Source organism: Lathamus discolor, chromosome 3 (genome assembly GCF_037157495.1).
Source record: "Lathamus discolor isolate bLatDis1 chromosome 3, bLatDis1.hap1, whole genome shotgun sequence".
In the NCBI taxonomy this organism is placed as follows: domain Eukaryota; kingdom Metazoa; phylum Chordata; class Aves; order Psittaciformes; family Psittacidae; genus Lathamus; species Lathamus discolor.
Genome location: NC_088886.1, coordinates 130,340,254 through 130,362,196, shown reverse-complemented (window position 1 = coordinate 130,362,196; position 21,943 = coordinate 130,340,254). Strand labels below are relative to the sequence as shown.

Here is a 21,943-nt window from a genome sequence, read left to right as displayed (position 1 = left end):
TGCTCTGTACTGGGTGCGGGCTGTGCCCCGGGCTCTGTTGTCCACTCAGCGCTCTCCCCTCTGCAGGGCAGTGCCTGGCCGTACCCCCGGCAGAGCTCAGCCCATGCCCAACGCATTGCCAGGGCCAAGTGGGAATTCTTCTACGGTTCCTTGGACACCCCGAAAACAGGTAAGAAGTTGGGGGGGTGCCCTCAGCTGAACCGACCTCTCCTTTGCAAGTCTAAATTGCTGCCGGGACTCCCCCTGGGGCTGCCCATCCCTCAGGACTTTTTGATGCCCAGCAAGAGATCTCCCCAAGATCAGCCAGTCCATGTCCTCCTGGGGCCAGATCCTGCATGCACCAGCTTCCCCACAGAGTTCCCTGTGGCCATGCAGTGTTGTGCAAAGGGGGTGACAGAGCCTTAGCCCCTGGCAGCCCCCTGCTCCCTCTGCAGAAGGGCTCTGGGGTTCAGATGGGGGCTCAGGGCTGGCTGCGGGTGCACTAGCACTGATAGCACCCTGCCTCTGCTTCTTCCACTCTTCTTCCTTCTGGCTTCCCTTCTCCATTCCCCAGTGCCCATCATATGTGTGTTGCTGCTCTTGGTATGTGTGATGCCACAGGAGCAGCTCTCCAGTGCTCCTTGGAGCAGCTCCCCACAGCTCTGAGTGCTTGGGGCTACCTTGCAGGCTCCTCTGCCCCTGACTCTGCTCCTGTGCCTGAGCCGCCGCAGAAGCCTGACTGCCCGCTGCCCGCCAAGCCGCCGAGGTTGGTACCTGAGCACAGCCTGAGCCACGTGGAAGTGGAGATAGAGGTGTCTCCTACGGGCAGCCAGAAGCCCGGCTCCTGCGAGACTGGGATTATAAGGAGGACGGTGAAGTACTCTGAGACAGACCTGGACACCGTGCCGCTGAGGTGCTATCGTGAAACCAACATCGATGATATCCTGGCTGAGAAGGAGGAGGTGGATTCAGCAATTGAGAGCCAGAAGGACAGTGAGAGCAACCCAAGCTTTGGGGGCACCCCAGGCAGGAGGAACAGCATTCCAGAGGAGCCCCCCGCCCCAGGCACCAACTGCCCAAAGGATGGGCTGCGGGACAGGGATGTGGACGAGGACGATGAGGTGTTTGAGGCAATGAGGAAAGAGAACAGGGAAAGGTGAGGTTCTGTGCATGAGGGCAAAAAGCTCCTCTCACCCTCCTTATGGTCCCCTGCATGGTGAAATGGGTTCTGCCAAAAGAGTCTGAGCCAAAAATCCCACTAGCTCTATGCAAGTTGCATGTGGGGTCAGATGGAGTCCTGGATCACCCCACTGGGGCTGGGGCTGTGGCTGTGGCTGGGACTGAGACTGAGAGGGGGCCCTCACTGCCCTATGGAAAGAGTAGGGCAGCACCGATGATCCAGCCCTGGGTGCTGTGCCATGGGCCTTGCTCCCCTGGGGTGAGCCCGACAGCTCATGTAGCCCATCTGAGCTTCCTGGAGTGGGTCCTGTCATATTAGCTGCATCCTGCCCTGGTTCTGCTGGGCATTGGGGTGGTGGTGGCAGGGTGCCTGAGCCCAGGCCATGTCCTGAAATTGCTGCATACTGGCAAGCGCTCTACCTTGGTGGTGAGAGGGGTCCCTTTTGCTTGGCCTCAGTAGGTATTTGCCATGTTTGAGAAAGAGTGGGGGATGTGTTGGGCTAGAAAAAGCCTCTTGTCTTTTGTGTTGTTTGTCACTTGTGTGACAAAACATGCTGTGCTGAGGAGCTGATGAAGGTGACACCAAGGCTCAGTTGCCCACCCATGGGCAGCTAACACCATCTGAGCTGCTGTCCACCCTGCGCCAGGCGTGGGAGATGGGAGATGGTGTTTTCACCCAGCAGCCCGAGATTCTGCCTCTGGAATGTCCTCTGGAGTGGTGGTTTGACCATGAGGAGTGACAGCATCAATCCACTTTTCCAAAGAGGCAACAGGAGGGGAAGGAGCTCCAGAGCCCTCTGCAGGACAGCTGCCTGGAGAGAAAGGCCCTGGAAGGGGGTGGGAGGTGCCCCTGCAGACAGTAGCAGCCAAAGGCATTTCCTATGTATTGGCAAAGAGTCAAGGGTGAGATAAGGAGCTCAGCATCATCAGCAAGTGCTTTGCAGAGCTGGGGAGAGTCTTACCTGGGAAGCACAAAGCTAGGGCAATTCCTGGGATGCCGTGTGGCAGCATGTGCTCACCTAGCTGTGCAGAAGGCAGGTGGGAAGCGTTTAGGTGTAGGAAAAGGAAAAAAGAGGTTTTGCTATTGGCAGTGAGAAAAGATAATGAAAATATAGCCCCCAGTGGTGCCCCTGCACTGGGAAGGAGAAGCCCAAAGATGCTGAGCTGATGGGGAGGGAAGGTGTGTGTCCTGAGGGGCACTGGTCTCCTGCCAGCTTGTCCAGTCTTTGCATCTCTGGTGGAGGGGGTGGATACCTCCCACCCTGCTGTCTGCCTCTGCTCTAGCCTCAAAAACTTTGGGTTCTAGAGAAAAGCTGAAAATAAGCCATTTTTTATGTATTCTTTTCCAAATGAATAGTGATAGAGGTTTTGAGTAAGGTGTAAAGTTGTTATAATTGCAAACAAGTTCTTCAAGATACTGTAAAAGTTGTCTTGCATCATGATATTTTATTTCCATATATATACTAGGTCAATACAAGCCCTATGAGCTGTAAGCCCCTCTGAGGCACCTTACTGTAGCTCCCCAGACAGCACTGAAAGCTTGGATGTGTCCTTAAATGCATTGGTGCTCCTAAAGACAGTGCTGCAGGTATAATTACTGATGTGTAATATAGGGGCATCATGTTAATTTTACATGGCTTCTTTGTAGACTAGTGGGTTTCTTGCTTTGCAGCCCCCTGAATATTCCCCAGGAAGGTGCAGACCCTGCAGACAGCATCTTGACAATCACAAGCCTCAAACCATGAGCTTGTTTAGCCCCTGCATCACAGCCCCGGGTTTTTGCTTACGCACTGTTTCTGTGCTCTGCAGCTGCAGTCCCCCTCCTTGTTTACCAGTCACCAGTACTGATGCTTTCTACTTCAAGCTTTCTGCTTTGCCTGCTCACAGGAGGGGTGATGCTGGGGTGATTAAGAAGCTCCCCAGAGCTGGCACCATTCTGCTGCTGCTGGAGCTGCTGTACCCTAGGCCTGGGAAGGACCAGTCCTACAGAATTACTGAGGCACCTTTGGATGCTAATTTGCAGCATGTAAACATATAAATCCCTTTGAAAATCTAGCCTTAAGGGTTTAGCACCCTCTGTGAGGGGGATTTTGGCTTGGTACTATCTTGCTGTCCTTCATATTCTGGACAAAGGGCAGCTTCGCATTGGTGATTTACCCTCCCAAAATGAGAGCCTATGCTAACAGCTGAAAAATCTAACACCAAATCAAATGAGACATAGGAAGTGATGGAAGAAACAGTGTCTTCTTCCAGCAAATCCGCTCCCTGAATATATTTAGAGTCAGATCTACCAACTCTAGCGACTAGTCTAAGCCTTTACTGTCTTTATTCCCGTTAGTCCCAGAAAGCCAAGACCTGTCAGTGAAAGCGGGCTCAATTCCCTTCCTCCCCGATTGCCAGCAGATGTGCTGGGTGAGCTGGAGGCAGGGCTGGTCCCGCATCATGGGTGCCTTGGGTTGTAAGAGGGAAGGGACTTTGCTGGGGTGCCTGCTCCCCTGAGAGTGGCAGCTCCCTTTTCTCCCTGCAAGCAGGGCAGCCTTAATTGGGAAAGCCGTTGGATCTGCTACCTGGGGAGCCCTTCCAGAGCCTTTGTGCTCGCTGCTCTGCTGAAAATAGCTGCATGGCAAGCCTTGCTGGGGATTAAAAAATGGTTACGGCCTCGGTTTCATCAAACACTTAAGCATGTGCTTAACCTGCCTCAGTAGTCACAGGCCTCTGGTGTGATCACACAGGCCTCTGTCCCAGAGCCCAGCACGGCCGCAGAGCTGCAGCTTGGGGTGATACTTCAGTGTGACAGCGTGGATGTGGCAGCCTGGGGGGACCGCAGTGCCCGTGGTGGGTACCTGTGGCTGAGCACAGGCTGGGGTTAGGTCTAAAAGCAGGCAGCTGCCAGGCTGGAGGAGGTGTGTGAAGGAGCTGGGGACGGGCAGTGCAAGGAGCTGCTGAGGCTGCCCGGTACAGGAGCGTCGTTCAGAGAGGGATAAAGTGAAGGGCTGTTGGGTGGTTCTGTGCGGCTTCACTTTCAGGCTGAGTTGGGATCCCCACACAGCGCCTGCTGTGCCTGTGTGGGCAGGAGTGCGGCACGGCTGGGGCAGTCGGGGACCTGAAGTGTCACAGGAGCATTATGCAGAGAGCGAACACTGCTGAGGGCCTGAGGAGAGATTCTCCTCTTTTCTCCCTGCGCTGGGGACTGCTCGGCTCTGCCGCACCAGGCAGGGAGAGCGGGCAGAACCCCTTCCCCTTCATCAGCCATCGGGTGCCACTGCTGAAGCCCCGTTGCTCAGACGCTCATGGTCCCTGTGGGCAGGCCTTTGCCTGAAGGCTGCCTGCTGCCCGCTGGCTTTGGCACTAACACGCAATGCAGCGGGGCTGTTGGCTCTCGGGATCTGCTTGGCCCTCTCCCAGGGAAGGCTCACCGCCTCTCCTGCCCCAGCTCAAGGCTGGAAACCTGTCTGCCTTCCCACTGCCAGTCACCCTTGCACAGATGCTCGATTACAGCTTCTGCATCTCCCCCCCTCCGCTGCTCCTCCCACCTGTGTTTGTCTGGCTCGGTGACGGTGCAATGACCCTTCCTGGGGGGCTGGAGCCGGTGTAGGGAGGGATGAGCAGTGCAGCAGCGGCTGATGAAGAAGCATCTAGATCCCAGCAGGAGCGGTGTGTGCCAGCAGCACTGTACCCGTGCTGCTGTGCCTAGATGCTTCTGGAGCTGAACGGCTTTGCATGTGGTATTTTGAGGTGGAGGGATTGCTTTGAGAACTCCGATAATGTGGACAAAACCGCCTGTGGGGTTTTTTTCTGTGTCTTCAGGCAATAAACACAAGAATAAGCCCAGCTCCCTCTCCTGGAAACAAGGTCCCTTCTGTCTGCTGGCATTGTCTTCCCCATTGCCCTCCTTATCAATCTGAGGCAGAAAACAAAGTCAGCAGCTGTTAGCATGGTATAGTAGCACACAGCTGGGTGATAAGGACAGTGAATGCACATTTGCATCTGTAAAGCTCATTTTCAGATGTTAAAGAGGTCTCTTCTGCCTTGTCCTTGCCAGAAAGGTGGGAATGGTGAGAGCATCAGTGCTGCACAGCCATGATATGCTGGTGGATGGATTAGAGCAGCCTCCATCCTGCCTTGCTTACCTGCGCCTGGCTTTGCTGTGCTCCCTTGAAGCCCACTGGCACTATGGGGGACTAAAGCTGCCAGTTCTTGTCCTGCTGAAGTAATCAGGGTGATATTTTTGAGCAGTATGTGGAGCATAATGAATGAAGATCATTTGGTGCTTGTAACAGCAATGCCTTTTCTGAGCCCTCTGTACAAAGCTGTTTGTTCATAACAAACGTTATGACAAGGTGGAGCAGTTCCTCTCCTTTCATCAGAGAGTGGCATAACAAGTGCTTTTCTGCTGCTTTAATAAAATGGTAGCGGCTTATGAGCAAAGTAGGCTTTTAGGGCTCTGTTTATTATGCTTGTGCAGCTGAAGCATTGATGTTCCCTGGGTTGGAAATGTCCCGGTTGTCACGTGCTCTGATGGAAGGGCAGGCTGCACTTCACCTCATTTACAGGACAAAACACTCAGGGCTCCAGGGTCAAGAAACTCCTGTGTTGAGCTGGACCCAGATGTTTGTGAGACAGGCTGGGCCTCCCTGCAGAGCTGATCCCTGACAAGATGATGAGCCAGGACCAAGCCTGGCCTCTAAGACATGGGCTGGCTTTGGTCCCTGAGCCCAGAGGCGGGTGTAAGGCTCCCTCTGTTCTGTCTGGGGAAGTCTGGGGCTCAGCATTGCCTTGGGCCAGGTCCCAGATATCTCCTGGGACCAGCCAGCAGACCTTGCAGGTACGTGCTAGTCATGGTCTGAGCATGGCACTCACTGACCGCCGTGCTCACCGACCACAGTGCTGTGTTCATGGAGGAAGGTGTCACGCTGTCCTGAGCAGCCTTAGGAGGAACCTGGTGGGTGCTGGGAGCTCTGAAGGCTTGTGGAAAACGCAGCCACTTCTAGATTTGTTTGGAAATGGAGCTGAACCACATCCTGCTTCTGGTGCTTGAGCCCTTTATTGGATCTAAGCTCAAGTCAAATGTCTGGGAGCAGTAGCCATCTCATAAGCTTCTTATGAGGATGAGCCACTAAAGGAACAAAAGTCTGTGGCACATTAAAGGAGAAGCATATGTCTGGAAAGCGGCCAGCCCAGTCCTTCTTCCCATGATGTCTTGGGCAGGCAAAGGCATTTCCTTGGAGGTCAGTGGATGTTCAGAGGAGATTTCTGCCCTCCCCAGTTTCCTTCTGGAACAGCACATGGGCTTTTGGTTTTGCGCTTTGATCCCTTGCTCCTCAGTGACCAGTTCTTCTCACTTTCTTTCCCTCTAGGATCATGGACCGAGACACACAGGGTATGCTCAAGTCTCCAGTGCCCTTCCTCCTGGGGCACAGCCTCTCCAAGGATGGCATGGACTCTTTCAGCAAGCATTTTGAGAGCATCATGGAGTCCCATCGAGCCAAAGGCACATCTTACACCAGCCTGGACTCCATTGACATCCTCTCCTCCCCAGCCCGCACCCATGGGACCTTTTTCACTTTTGACCTCCCAGCTGTCACCCCGGAAATACAGGGACAGATCAAAGACAGCGCCAAGCTGATCGAGGAGAACTTTGCTCCTCTGGCTCACTTGGAGCCAGACTCTGGGACAAGTTCAGCTACAGATGCCCCCTGGACAGAGAGGGAGGAAGAGCGGGGGAGACAAAGCAAAGGTGCTCGGCACAGCCCTTGCCGCTCAGAGGACAGCTTTGGTACTCCCTTGGCCTCCAACACGAGGTGAGTGACCAAAGTTGCTTGCTGTCCAGCTGGGTCACCAAAGCTTCGTGTGGAGTCTAATGCTGTATGGAGTGCTTTGCAGCCAAGAGCCTAACCTGTATTGTGGGGTCAGGAGCAGACTTTCTGTGAAGCTACTGATCAGGCCAGTGATCACCACAGTGTTGTGGTAGGCACGTTGGTGGGAGCACACCTCCTTTTTGATCTTGGCCAGCTTTGTTGGTGCTGGAGGGCTGTGAGGTTTCCTCCAGCCTAGCAAGCAGGGAGTCACAGCAGTTCAATCCTATGGTGGTTCCCATTGCATGACAATCCAGTATCCATGGTGGCTGTGAGGAGAGGCCAGTCACAAGTTGAGCAGTGGTAGAATTTCAACATTTTCCCGGAGGCAAAAACTTCCTGATACTGCCGCACTCCTCACCATCTGAGGAGCACCCTCCTGTTTCTTGAGGGCAAGAGTCTCATGGTCTTGTACGTATTATCCTGGCCTCCTGAACCTCCTCAGGCTTGTGTGTGCTGGGAGATAGAGAGCAGAGATTACCACAACCCACCCTGCACCTTGCTCCAAGCCTGCCTGCTCCTGGGCTCAGAATGGCTGCCCCATGCTGAGGAAAATCTCTTGTGGATCTCTGAGCTGGGGGATCTCAGCCCCACCACTTCCAACCTATCTCTGTGTGAGACCATGTCCAGGCTGAGACACTACCTTCCTGCAACCCTACGCCTTCCAGCAAGGTCTTGGGCTGTGGCACTTTTGATAGGGCAGGTTGGCAGGCGTCATCTTCTCCTTTTTCCGAGGTACACACATATGGAGTGTGGTCAGGTTCAGTCTGGATGTCAGGTCTTGTCCAGTGGTTCAGCTACAGAACTGGTGTCTCCTGGAGGACTTGGTATCCCAGTCATGCCAGCGCTGACCTTCTTGTTTACACTGCCTCCCTGCAAGGTCTCTCAGCCCAGTGGCCTTCTGTCCAATGCCAGAGCCTCCTGAATCCCTCATCTGCTTTCTAGGCTTTGGTCTTTTGCACACCAAACTTCTTTGGGTTATGTCTTTTCCACAACAAACTGATGTCACTTTTGGTCACAACCTGCACCATCCTCAGAGACTCATCTTTGGATGGCCAGGTGGGGATCTGAGCTCTGTGTCCTCTCTGATGTCTGCAGTCCAGAGAGAAGAGTGGGGTATCACACATGCTTGTGGTCCATGGATCACTCAAAAGGCATTTTGGGGCAGAGGGGTGCTGGGTTAGGCCTTCCCTTTCTTTGGTACACAGGAGCCAGGGACATGGTGGCACAAAGGCCAGGCAGGGTTTGTGCTGTAAAAAGGGTGATGTCTGAGAGGCACGAGGCAGCGAAGGGTGGCAGTATCCAGCCATGATCAGTGCTCTCTGCAGTAAGAATTGGCTTTATATTGCTTTGACAAGGCAAGGGACCAAAACAGAGCATCCTGGAGAAACCAAGAGGACAGTACCTGACTTATCATCCACAGACTGCCATCGTACCACAGCAATACCAAAGCAGGGGTATGGGGAGGTGTGAGGGTGCAGAGACACAGCAACGTGGCATCTTAAGAGAAGTTTTTCCTCACTGGTTTATAGCCAGTGGAGCGCAGAGTGTGCTGGCAGCACACACAGAGCGTGGCTGCTGCAGGTTTCAGAGCAGTGCTGGGCTGTGGCACAGGCCATGGAGGCGTGCTGTGTCTTCCCCCAAACTGCCCTGCATCTTTGCTGCCACCTTTGCTGAGCCTGTTCTCCCCTTCCAGCCCTCACAAGCAGGAGTACCTCTGCTCTGGTGGCAGGGGAGCACAGGGGAAACCCAGCTGCAGCCCTCACCACACTCCCAAGTAGTTTGAGGAAGAACCATAGAATAGGTTGGAAGTGACCTCAAGGATCATCTGATGCAGACCTTCTAGGCAAAGCATGACCTAAACAAGATGTCCCAGCACCCTATTCAGCCAGATCTTGAAAGTCCACCACCTCCCTGGGCAGATTGTTCCAGTGGCTGATTGTTCTCACTGTGAAAAATTTTCCTGTAGTGTACAACTGGAATCTCCCCAGGAGTAACCTGTGCCCATCACCTCTCATCTTTTCTATGTGACTCCTTGTAAAAAGAGAATATCCACCTTCTGTGTAGCACCCTTTAAATACAGGAACGTGGTGATGAGCTTCCCCCTCAGCCTTCTTTTCTCTAGGCTGAACAAACCCAGTTCTCTCAGCCTTTCCTCATAGGGCAGGCTTCCCAGGCCTTTGATCATCTTTGTGTCCCTTCTCTGGACCCTCTCTAGCCCTGTCCGCATCTTTTTGTATAGCGGGGACCAAAACTGAACACAGTATTCCAGGTGTGAATTACATGGCTGATTGCTTAAAGGTTCCCATGAGCTGGAACCAGTGGCTCCAGGTGCCTGGCAGGGTTGATTTGCTCGAGCAGGGAGTATCCTTGTGATGCTCCCACTAAGGGGTATTTAGTGGAAATTGCTGAGGAAAGGAGCTAAGGAACCTCTGCAGCCATTGTAATACAACCTCACCCATGTCAGTGCGGCCAGAGCTGGGCGTTCACCACTGCCCATGGTCACAGGCAGTACAGACTGATGGCCACCAGCTCAGATGGACTGGGGACCCGAGGCAGGGGGGCTCTGCGGTGGAGGCTGTGCAGGGCTTTGGCGAAGGGGTGACTGGTGATGAGCACTAGCAGGTCTAGGCTTGTGTGTGCTGCCCTGTGGCTGTCCTCCTTGTGTCCACCAAACCTGTAGCACGAATCGTTGCAGTTGTTGGGGTTGGGTCTGGCTGGGGATGGCCTTGCAGCCTGTAACTTTCTGTCTCTCTTGGTGGTGATGGCCCCTGCATTGCAGGGAGATGTGGTGTCCCCCGCGGCCGGTGGCCTTGGCTCATGCAGCCTCAGCTTACGTCAAGGTTCTGGTGTCCCTTGGCATGCAATAGTCTGAGACCAGGCTTTTATCTTGACCTTGTACGTGGGGAATGTGTCTAAGTGCAGGCCCAGTGAGGCTGCCCTGGGAGCTGGGATGCCTGTGCCTCCTCTGGTGGCCTTGGTTGAAAGGGAGGGAGCAGTGGCTGAACAGCAACAAGAGTCCCACTGTGGGACTCCCTCCCTGTTCCTCCACAGCGGGACACCCCACGGCGCTCCCAGCATGGGGCAGAGGCTCTGTGAGTAGGTTATGACCTGTCTGGGGGAGGTGAAGGTGTGCGGGTGCCTGCTGTCGCTGGGCGAGGACCGCACTTAGAGCGGTCTGTCCTTGGGGTGGTGATGGTGACCCACGGGGTGTGGGGGGGGCAGAGCCCTGCAGGGCTGGGGAATCCCCCCGGTGCTGGTGAGATGGCGGGGCGGGAGCTGGGGCAGCCCTCGGGACTGCCGGGCTGTCACTCCTGCGGTGGCAGACTGACTTTTGCAACCGCAGGTCCAAACCGCCTGCCGTAGCCACGCTGCTGGTGCAAAGCGGGCACCCGGAGTGCGCCCTCCCTTGCCGCAGTCCCGCACACCCTGCGGGCCGTCAGCCCCAGCGGGATGCAAATGGACAAACTGCACTTCCCTGGGGGTGCGAGCCCTCTGGTCCGGCCGCCCATTTCCTCTGCCCATCCCGTTCCTCCAGAGCCAGCCGTGCCGGTGCCTGAGGGTGCCGGCTGAGGGAGGGGACGTGACTCGTCCCCTCGCAAAAGGCACCGGAATCGGGGGCATCCCCTGAGGTGGGACGGGAAGAAGGGCAGGAGGAGAAGCGGCAGCAAAAGGCGGGGGGAGGGGGAAGGTTGCAAACAGCCTGGTGAAAAGGGCCCCGTATCACGGTGAGGGGCGGCACGCCCGCAGCCTCGCTAGAGGGGGAGCTCCGCGCTGGCGCTGCGGCGTGCGGAGCGCAGGGAGCCCCGGGCGGAGAATGCGCCGGGAGACAGACCCTCTGTCCCGACAGACCGCGGCTGCCGGCGGCTCCCTGGGCGCCGAGCCCCCGCCAACGAGCTCTGCTGTGCTTCTTTATAAGGTCCTTTTTGTTACTGCAGCAGTCGGTGAGCCGGTGCCCCTCCCCTTCCCGAGGCCAGCGCAGGTCTGTCAGCTGGCCCGAGCTCCCAGTTGGCACTGGGGAAACTGGTGAGATGATGCCTTTGAGGGCTGTGCCCAGTTTGGGGCCCCGTCGGGTGTATTCGGGGTTTGATGTGGGAGGCTGGGGGTGAGGGTGAGCAGAGGAAGGAGGGCAATGGGGAAAGGGAAGGAGGAGCAGGGAGGGATGGGATGGGATGGGAGCACAGGATGGGGACAGGACTGGGGCAGAGGATGAAGAGGGTTCCCCACAAGCATTGGCATGGCAAAAAATGGGTCACAAGCCTGGGGGGAATTTTCCCCCAAGCATTTATTTCCATGTCAAGCTCTGAAGGGCAGCAGGAGCTGGGAAAGAGGACACACCAGCTGAAGGATGGGGCAGCAGAGCAGGTCCCAGGTCTGCCTCCAGAGGCACATCCCATCCCTGCAGGACACAGCCCGTATTAATCTCAGGCATTAATTCCAGCCCCTGGATGAGACTTAGAGCCCCTTGGCTAGGTTTTGCTCAAGGGTTTGGGAGACTCAGGTTTCCCTGTGCTGACCTCATGGCCTCTGTGTCTCTGAAGGAGAAGACAGCTCTCTACCCAGCACGTGAGTAACCAGATTTTAAGGGTCCCCTCTGGCTCCAGAAATTGTTTGCTGAGAATGCAGATTCACCCCTGTCCTCTGCAGGGGCAGTTGTGACCCCCACAAGGGACTGGTGGGAAGGGGTGATGGAGGACAGGCAGGCGTCTCCAGAGAGGGCTGGTGCTGCAGGGGAGGCTCTGGAAGTCTGCAGAGAAAGAGGACTGAGGAGAGGCACAACTGCCCGAAGTTAGGTCCTACCTGGACCTAAGCAGGAACGCTGGAGGGTGCTGCTGTGGCTGCGTGACTTTAGGACCAAAAAGAGCTGCAGGAAAGCAGGACCAGCCCTGCCTGTGCTTGGAAGCCAGCCTGGCTGACCTTCAAGTGTCCTCTCAGCCCTAACTTCAATTCTGCAAGGAATGAACCAGCCCAGATCTTGTCTGTCATAAATCACAGTCGCTCCACTGAGACCGATGGAGGGAGCTGCGTTTATTTAGCTCAGCCAAAGATCCGGTCTGGTACATTCTTAGCAGCAACATTAGGCAGGCTGTGCTCGCTTGGCAGAGGCATTGGGCATCTAGCCACGCATGTGGGGCACTGGGAATCGAAGGCAGAGTGCTGCTCTGCCCCATGCATGTGTCCCTCACAGACCAGGCTCTCTGCACTGTCCCTTTGTGGTGCGGGATGCAAACCACCCTCCTGTGGGGAGCAAGCAGCATGTGGATTGTGGTTGGAGGTTGTGAGTTTCCTGCAGCAGGTATCTCACCTGGAACTGTGTCAGGGAGGACCTGGACAACACAAGAGCTCAGCTGAGCACCCCCAGCTGAAACCAGTGGCCACCCCACCCAGCCTGTCCCCAGGGGAGTCTCTCCTCCCCCACTCCTGGGGAGCAGGGTGTTGGTGCAGGACGGATTCCACTATGCAGATACTGTATGTGAAGGATCCTACCATACAGATACATCCCTGCTGGCAACCAGAAGCTGAAGGTCAGCCCTCCAGGGCAGGCTTTACTGAGGTCGTGCCTTATTGCTGCCCCACATCCAGGAGAGAAGATTTACTCTTGGTTGCTAGCAACCATGGAGAGAACATGGTGCTGAGTGAGCCTGGTTTGTGTTGGCGGGGGGGAGAGGAAGTCAAGGCTCCTGCAGTGACATGCTGCATTGCAGCCAGGGAAGGAAGGTGCTGCGGTCTCTCCTGCTGGGCTCCAGGCACTCAGCCAGTGGAGGAATATTGGGGTGAGACAAGGATCTGGCTCCAGGGAAGGAGCATTTGGCCAAGAAGGAACATTTGAGCCCTGGAGAAGGACTGTCTGTGGTGTGGTGGCCATGAGTAGCACCATGGTCTTGCAGCAGCTCCCCAGGGCTGGGAGCACATGTTCTTTGTGCTGAGCTGGGGTGGGAGGTGGTCAGTGAAGAGCCTCTGCCCTGGGGCAAGCCCAAGCTGGATCATGTTCCTTCCTTGAGGGAAGAGACCCCAGAAGCACCTCACTGCTGCCAATACACGGGCTGTGACCTTGAGCTCCCAAGCAGACACCTCTGAGGTTGGAGGGGACCAGTGCTCCCGCTGACACGGAGCGTGGCAATGGCTGTCCAAGGAGGGCAGCGCAGAGAGGAATGAGCTGGTGCTGGGTCTGCTCGGGGATGACTCACCTCAGGCATGCTGAGGATACTCACACAATACCAAATTTGATCTTTATTACTTAAGTGTGGGCCACTTCTTGAGTTGAAAACGTATCTAATGTAAAAAATATTGTTCCAGTGTTTCTTCAAGCCAAACTGAAATGTCGCTTTAGAAAGTACACTAAAAAAAACCACCCTGAGACATTAGCTCATTGGCAAGAAAATTAACATCACCTCAGTTGCCTTATACAGGGACACATCTCTTTGCTCTGTTCCCCATTTGCTTGAGGATTGGGCTCTTGGTTTTCTCTCGTTAAGCTCCACGTTCTCCAAGCCAGCTGGGGCTTTGAGGGGTGACAGATGGGTGCCACGAATGGGGGACTTCCAGCCTACTGAAGCACGAGAGTGTCTTGAGTCCTGGAAGAAAACCCATTTCATGGCATGGCTGGGCAGTGCCTCATCCTGAGAGCAAGGTTATGTTTTGCTGATGTAAACCCCCAAATCATTATGGGGACTTGGTGAGGGAGGGAAAAGCAGATCCTGCTAGCAAAGCTGCTTTGACACCCAGGCTGTGATCCCTGCATGCCCATTGCAAGAAGCAAGTCAAGAACTGCAACCACAGGTTGGGAGCCTGCAGGGAGGTACAGATGTTTAAGGACAAGAGAGGTTTTGTAAATGGCCTGTGCCTGGATGCTCAGCAGTAGGTAGGAAAGCTGAGGACCACAGACTGGGAAGAAAGGTCATGGTGGGAGGCTCAGAGCTCTGTTTGCCCCATGAGGCTCCAGGAGCCAGCCAGATGAGGTAGGACAGGCAAGGTCTAGTGGGGAGATTTTGGTGATGGTGGTAAGAAGAATGAAAAGGTGTTCAGGGGGTGACTGAGCAGCTGCTTGCTCTGGAGTTGCAGTCAGAGGATGGGGAGTGGTGGAGCTGTGGCTTTGAGTTTTGTAGCTCAGCCTGCAGCTGGAAAAGCAGCCTTGGAGCTGCTCTGACGATGGATAGAATTTAGTGAAAAATACAGTCACCACAACGTACGGCTGGCAGGGGCTGGTTGCGGGGATGGATTCATCTCTGCTGCTGGGAAGCAAAGAGCCTGTGAGCCCCGTCTTTGACTGAGAGCACAGTGGCTGCAGCCGCTCAAGGACCCAGATGGTGCTGAGGTGTATGCCCAGTACTAGCCCCTGGGGTGGCTTTGGCACTGACAGAGAGTGTGGGCACAGCTGGAGGGCCTTGGGCACCAGGCTGCACACCAGCAGCACCTTTGGATGTGGCCACCCTGTTTTGGGAGGAGGAGAGGTTTTAGGCAGGTGGGAGGGATGCCTGCAGTTTGGGGTGTGCTGGTGACGCAGATGGTGATACTGGAAGTGCCTGCCCAGCACAGTTCCCCAGAGCCAGTTTGCTCCTAGTGATCTTGTGGCTAGTCTCATAGCTGCTCCCACCAGGGTGGCACGGGGTAATGGACAGGCTCTTGGAGAGGGCTGAGGCTAACTGGGCAAGGATCTGCCCCGGGAACGCAGCCAGGTCTTACCGCTATCACTGCCCGGCACTGCCAAGCTCAGCAGTGGTCCAAGCCAAGTACATATCCCCGGGGATCTGCAGGGTGTCGGAGCTGCTTTCACCAGGGAGGTGTCCATCCTTTGTGTTTGAGCACGGAGCAGCTTCCCTGCTGGATGCGCCAGGAGGGTGGGAGGAAGGTGCCCAAGAGCCCTCTGGGGCAGCCTGTCAGTGCTGTGTGTGGCTCCCCTGGGAAGAGCAGCGCTGAGCAGCAAGGAGGCTCGGCCTCTGTGCAAGCAGTGGAGCCTCAAGGCGATTGGCCTGGGTAATTGGCTCAGGAGAGCAGGCCTCTTAAAAGTCAATTAGAGACTTTTAAAAATAAATGGGACTGGAACATTGCGAGGGCTGCCAGAAAATTTGGGCGAGGTCACAGTTACTTAATGCTCGTTGTTGATGAGATTCAACCGGCTTCTTGGTTGGGATAACTTCAGTGGCGCTGAGTCAGACTGCTTTGGGGGCTAAGCCAAGAGCGTCTCCTAATGTGGCCATTTAAGGCATGGTGGGTTGAGAGCTGATGGGCAGCCTGAAGAGGATAGTACACCCCTCTGTGAGCTGGGAGGCTGGGTGTGTGTGGGGGGGTCCTTTGGCTTCACCTTCTCTGCCTCGGTTTTCCCTTCTGTGAAGTGCTTTGAAGTCAGAGGGTGGGAAAAGGCAAGCAAAGGAATTACTGTCATCTTTATCTCAGGTAGAAACTGTGCTCAAGAGCAGCACAAGACGTTTGTGCAGGTTAAAAAATGAGTGTGGATGTGTAGGACAGCATGTGACGTGCACAAGTTTGTGCTCTGAGTCTTTGCTACGGCTGTGCTTGGCAGAGCCTGAGCCCGCACATGCAGTTTCTGAGGCTCAGGGCTGGGGACTTTGGAGCGGTCGTGCTGTCACTCCACTTAGAGTTTGGACGTGGGTTTGGAGGCCTTGGTCCTGTCACCAACCACTTGAACTGTCCTCTCACCCCCCCCCTCCTGCAGCCACATGCCCAAACCTTCCCTTAGTTCCCAGAACTGACCTGGGGATGTCTCTAACCAGTGTCTCACCCTGGGCCCCAGCACTGAGTAGCTGCTGGGGGTGAGGAACCTGCATTTCCTGAGAAGCTGGACAAGGAGAGGATCTGGAGACAGGCTAACATGGAGTGTCCCTTCCCATTGCAGCGACCACCCCCTGAACCAGCTGGTTTTGGACTCAGACTCAGAGATGGACAGCATGGAGCAGCTGGCCCTGGGCAGCACGGACACCCTCTCCAATGGGCACAAGGCTGATCTGGAGGCTGCCAAACGCCTGGCCAAGAGGCTGTACAACCTGGATGGCTTTAAAAAAGCAGATGTAGCCCGCCACTTGGGGAAGAAGTACGTGTGGGTATTCACAGGGAACGTTCCGTTCTGCAAGGGGCCTACCTGCACCCACAGTGCACCCGCAGCTGCTGCCCTTGTGGTGCACCAGGGAATAGCTGGCAGGACCACAGAGCCCACTCTGCACAGGTGCTGGGGCAGGGGGGTGGTTAGCTGACCTCTTGTGAGCCCTTCCAGCTCTAGCTTCTCCAGTTTCTTTTACATGCCCAGTGTTCCAATTGAATCTGTGGGTGACTTCTCTGCATTTCGTGGGAGTCTGGGGTGTCTGTGTCCTCAGCACACTTTCCACAACCCTTGGGAGCTCTCAGCCTCCTAGAATCCACTCATTGTGTGCCTTTGGTTGTCCCCACATTCTGCTTGATCTCACTCTTACCTCCCTCTTTTCTGTTTCAGCAACGAGTTCAGCAGGATGGTGGCAGGGGAATATCTGAAGTTCTTCGTGTTCACGGGGATGAGCCTGGACCAGGCCCTCAGGTCAGAGCTGAGTGTACGTGTGCATGTGTGGTGGGCACCCAAGTGGGTCCCAGCAGACCATGCCCTCTGCAGCTCTGCACCCAAGCAGAGATCTGCAGGAGCAGGCAGACCCCATGGCTCCCATGTGGAGAAGCTCTTACCTCTTAAATAGGGGAGGGTGATTCCCAGAGTGGTCTCTCAGCCACACAACCAAGAAAGCATCCCTGGCCTTAATGCAATAGTCAGTGTGGTTGGGTGACAGGCAGGTTCACCTAGGCCTGGCTCTCCAGGCCTTGAGCCTGGACCTCCCTGATGTAACCCCCACCTCCTTTCCCAGTGTAGTTCCAGTGCAGACCTACAGTCTGACTGTAGGTCTCTGCAGGGTGTAGTGCTGTGGGCTTGAGGGGAGTCCCGCGGTGCACTGGGAAGGATGTACACAGGTAGGGCTTCATCCAGTACACACGGGGGGCTGCAAACCAAAATGCACAGCTCCACTCCTGCACAGGGTGGGTTGGAGAAGCTGCTGGTGGGTTTCATGTGTCACCAACACTGCTGCTGCTTCTTCAGGTCCTTTCTAAAGGAACTGGCCTTGATGGGAGAGACACAAGAGCGAGAGCGAGTGCTGGCTCATTTTTCCCAGCGCTATTATGAGTGTAATCCCAATGCCATCTCTTCAGAGGGTAAGAACCTGTGCATGTCTCTGTGTGTGTTTCAAGCAAACCCATGCAGTCATCATCTCGGTGAAGGTGCTCAAACTGAAACCAGAGAGCAGGCTGACAGCCTATACTGACACCTTATGAGACATCCCCGACTGGGAGATGTCATTTACCTCAGATGACGGATGCTTTTGATTATTAAAAATGAAGAAACGAACAAACCCCAAACCTGCTCCTTTTGGATCATGCATAATTAGGGCTCAACCCATCCTTAATTCTGACCTTGAGCAGATTAGCACGAGAGGCAAGAGAAGGCCCTCCTCACCAAATAGAGCCCAGCTCTCAGACCCTCGGCTCAGGCCATGGCCAGGTGAGAACACTCAGGTGCCTGGCACTCCGGGTGGCACAGACACCCACTTTGTGCCGTTTCTCGTCTTTGCGCCTCTCCTGTGTGTGTGTTCACGTGCTTTGCTCTGGGCTGGCTCGGGGGCAGGTGAGGTTTGGGCTGCCTGGCTGGCAGGGGGCTGTGCCGGTCCCACCTTGCCGTGCTAGGAGCTCTGCAGAAGTAGCTGCAGCATTGCTGACTGGCTGAAGGGGCTGCAGGCTTGGAAGGGAGTTTGTACGCTCAGGTTTGGGACCAGCTTTAATTCAGTGGTCTCCTACCTACTCACCCATGTGCTGCCACCACCACACTGACTGCTGTGTGCCCGAGCTGGGAGGAGGGGGCTCGGGGCTATTCTGGGGGCTCAGAGTCCCCGTGCCCTGCCTGAGGTGCCAAGGGGCTGGAGCACCAGCTTCAGGTGCTGAGCTGGGGGTTCTAATTCCTGTCCTGTGCTTGTGCTGCAGATGGAGCCCACACCCTCACCTGCGCCCTGATGCTGCTCAACACAGATCTGCATGGACATGTAAGTTCTCACTGCCAGAAGCCCCATCTGTCCCTGCACTATCCCTGCACCCACTGCCCTGAACCATAGGTGCTGCAGGAAGAGTGAGGATTTGCAAGAGTAGAGCCATGTGAGCAGGAGACATGGGACCCTGGGCCTATGAGGATTGGTCACCCTTAATATATCTGGGGAGGAGAGTGAGGCTGAGTGAGAGGAAGGGCTGATGATGGAGGGATGGGGCTTCAGAGGAGATGCACTGAGCTGGAAGATGTGGAGGTTGGTTGAGGACAGGAGTAAAGTGGACAGGGAGAGAAAGCGGGAGTGAGACTCCAAAGCCGGCTGCCATCGCGAGCGGGTAGCACCCAAATTAGAAAAAGGCTATTTAAAACTGCCTGAGCCAAGGCAAAGCCGGCAGCTTCCCCACACCTGCAAGCAGCCTCCCTGAGACCTGGCTGGGCCCTCACTCTGCTGCAGAGATAGGGGGTCTGTTCCTGGGCTGTGGGATCTCTTCCAGCCAGCACTGGCCCCTGGCCCAAAGGTAACCCCCACGTTTCTCTCCCCGTGGCTCCCCCAGAATATTGGAAAGAGGATGTCCTGCTCCGACTTCATTGGCAACTTGGAGGGACTCAATGGAGGCACTGACTTCCCCAAAGAACTGCTCAAGGTAAATTCAGTCTCTCTCTCTGGCCAGACAAGCAGCAGGAGCAAAAGCTAGAGGTTTGGGCAGGATCACTTGGATGGTTACCTGGGGTACAAATGAACGTGTTCATACTCGTACAGGAATGGTGGTGGTCCCTTGGCCTGCAGTTTTCCTCCTGTCTTGCTGAGGAGAATATGGGCTGTCCCATTCCCCCAGGAGGATGCTGGAGCTCCAGCTGGAGTCCTAATTCCCTTGCTGACCTTGGTGTGCCTGCATCACAGGCAAGGGGGCACGTGTTAGGGGCATCTTCCTAGGGTTGGTTTCTCCAGCTGCAACAAGCGTCTTTGTGGTGTTGACCCCATGGTACTCAGTCCTTATTGCCTGTCTGGAGCACTGGAGCCCAAAGTTCTTGCCAGGCCCTGGGACTGGAACCACCTCTGGTGGCAGAGGGAATGTGTTTGGTGACAAGGGCAAGGCATGGCGATGGAGCGGGTGGGCTCGTGGTTAAAGCCCTGAAGCTGGGAACTCGCCACACTGGTGTGAACTGGGGATTCCTGCCTTCTCCCTGCCTGGCCCAGTTCCTTGTGGCACTTGGCCAGGGAGTGCAGGCAGCATTCAGCAAGCACCTCCAGCCTTGGACTGCTGTGCTTCTCTGCATAGCCTATCCTCGAGAGGGTTTTCTGAGCTGCTGTCTCTCCATCTCAGGCCCTGGGAGCAGGCATAGCTCCCATGGGTTCTGCTGGAGAGAAACCATTGCTGCTGGTGAAGCACTACAGTTGGCGAATTACTCATGATGTGGAAGATGGGTTCCCACAGGGTGCCGGAGCCGTGGCAGGGGGAGAGAGTCGATGGAGAAAAAGCAACAGAAGGTGACAAGCTGAGCTCCCTGTGTGGGTCTATTCCTGGTTGCGTTGCTTGCCCCATCATTATGGGGTTACCAGCAGCTCTCAATAGGGCTGTCCTCCCTCTCAGCCCACGCTTTGCCAGTAAAAGGAGTTACTCAGGGAAAAAAACTCTAATTTTAAACCCAACTCCAGAAACAGCTTTAAGCACCCAAAATGGAATAGAAACATCCAAAATGAGGACCCTGAACCCCTGCCTTCTAATGCTGCTGTGCTCTGGATCATCCAAGCTCTTCAGGCTCCTCAGCATGCCCCCTTTGCAGCCCCCAGCATGCCATGGTCGAGTGTTTGTACTTCAGGTACTGCCCCGTCCCTGTTAAACTTCACCCCCCAAAGTACCAGCTGTTTGAAGATATGAGATCAAAGTATCCCGTCAGATCCCAGCCAGTGGGAGATAGGCTGGTGAGGAAGTGCCGTGAAGCTACAGGCTTTCCCTCATGGGTAGAGGCGAAGACCTTTGCTGTGTGTGAGGGAGTGGGGGAGGCTGCCGCGCTGCAGTACAGCCCCACACAGCTGTGCCCGCAGCCCAGCAGCAGGGAGGTTGCTCTGCTAAAAATGGCCTGCTCCCTCTGCAGCTGCGGCGCTTCCCACCGCCGCTTTTCAGCCGCCTCTGTACAGGAGCTGTGCTGGGGAGGGGGGCGAGAGGCAACGTGAGGAGCCGTGCTTGGAGCAGGCTGAGCTCCTCACCTGAAGCACCACTGTGCTTCAGGGAGCCCCTGCCCGTGCAAGGAGGAGCGGGTTCCTGGGGTGGGTGAGATGGGGAAAGTGCTGTTGGCCTGTGCTGGGGAAGGGGCTGGCAAGGAACCGTGCCTGATGGGGCTATGTCTCTCCTGGGCAGCCTCACCCAGAGAAGACCCTCTCTTCTTTCTGCCTGCTGCTTTCAGCTGCTTGGTGCATTGGTCCTTGACCAGGCTCAGGGGGCAGAGAACTGGGGAAGGCTGTCCTGCTGCCCTCCCTATGTCAGGCTGTGCTAGCCCCGTTACCAGGGTAGGATGCTGCCTCCTCAGCAGACCTGGCTGGCAGGCTGTGCCTGGGGACTGAGGCTCCTGTGCAAGCGTGCCGCACAGCTGGCTGGCTAATTTTAGTGTTCCAGGAGCACGCGCATTTCCTAAGGGCAGCAGGGGAGGGGAAGGGCTGGCAGGCTTCACAGGAGCTTCCCAAAGCTTGGGGCAGGACCTAGGTGGCTGCAGGGGACACAAGGTCACCATCCTCTGTGACTCTGGGGACAGCAACAGGAATAGACTCACAGGGAGCCTGGGCACTACCTTTGTATCTGGCTGCTGGGAGACCCAAGACAAACACAGCACAATGCCTGAGAGCAGGCGGCAGCTTGAGTCAGACGATAACTTTATCTGCTACTAGATAATAAGTGTAAACAATCCCAGTTTTGTGCAGGAGAAACGAAAACACTTGAAAGCTCGTGCTTTCACAGCTGAGCTCCACGTCCCCCTCACTGGCTGTGCTTTGTTGTGTCCTACACGGCACTCCAGTGAGCTAAGGCAGTGATGCCTTACCAGCGCTGCTCCTTCCCCCTGACTCTGACATCTCCCCTGGAGATTTGTACCCTGCAGGCAGGGCTGCCCAGCTCTCCAGTTCAGGTGTCTTCCCACTAGGGCAGGGAGCTGGAGATACAAGAACCCATGCCCACAGATGCCTATGTCTGCAGGCTTGGACCCAAAGCCCTGTGGCCAGATGAAGGCAGCTGGCCATGCAGCAGGGAAGGAGGCAAAGCAGGATGTCCTGGAGCTGGTGGTATTTTGATTAGCTCTTGAGATATTGCTCTTCTCTTGTCAGTGTGATTTCAGCCCAGGCTCCCTGGGATTTCAGTCACTCTTGTTGGTTGTCCATTATATTTGAGGTGTGGATTTGATTTTTACACAATTGATCACTTTATGGAGCCTCAGCTCTTCCCCACCTTCCGTACTGGTTTAGCTTAACCTTGTGCTTTCCTGGCTGGCAGAAATGCAGTATGGCCAAATCAGACCCCATTTCTCCACAGTGCTGATGAGTGATAGCAGGAGTGAGCCAAGTCTGTGCTGCCTTCCAGCCTAGGAGCCCAGAGCATTTCACAGATGTTAATGAATTAAGGCTGACAATGCAGTCGGGTCCCCGGGGGAGGAAGGTAGGATGGGCCCCCACCTTCCAGCTTGAGGCACAACAGCGGGGCTCAGACGCTCGGAGTGCTGGGTAAGTGATTATAATGTGGGAAGAAAACCCCAGCTCCCACCTCTGAGCTATAATCACGGGAGCGCTTGCTCAGTTGAATCCCCTGGGCTATGGTTTTTTTGTTTTGCCTCTTTCTCCTCGGAATGACATGCTCCCTGCTCCTGTGGCTCCCCTGTC

At 55.5% G+C, this 21,943-nt stretch overlaps 1 protein-coding gene across 2 annotated transcripts in view; it reads left to right on the top strand.

The window, feature by feature from the left end:
* PSD (pleckstrin and Sec7 domain containing) overlaps positions 1-21,943 on the top strand; it is a 37,576-nt gene that overhangs the window by 4,093 nt on the left and 11,540 nt on the right. The window contains exons 3-10 of one of the 2 annotated variants that reach the window (XM_065671770.1): positions 67-169; positions 667-1,135; positions 6,516-6,959; positions 15,868-16,062; positions 16,459-16,539; positions 17,086-17,198; positions 18,021-18,079; positions 18,633-18,722. In XM_065671770.1, coding sequence (XP_065527842.1) covers positions 67-169; positions 667-1,135; positions 6,516-6,959; positions 15,868-16,062; positions 16,459-16,539; positions 17,086-17,198; positions 18,021-18,079; positions 18,633-18,722 — 1,554 coding nt within the window. Of the gene's footprint in view, positions 1-66; positions 170-666; positions 1,136-6,515; positions 6,960-15,867; positions 16,069-16,458; positions 16,540-17,085; positions 17,199-18,020; positions 18,080-18,632; positions 18,723-21,943 lie in introns of both variants that reach the window. The other variant, XM_065671769.1, reaches the window with a different exon arrangement.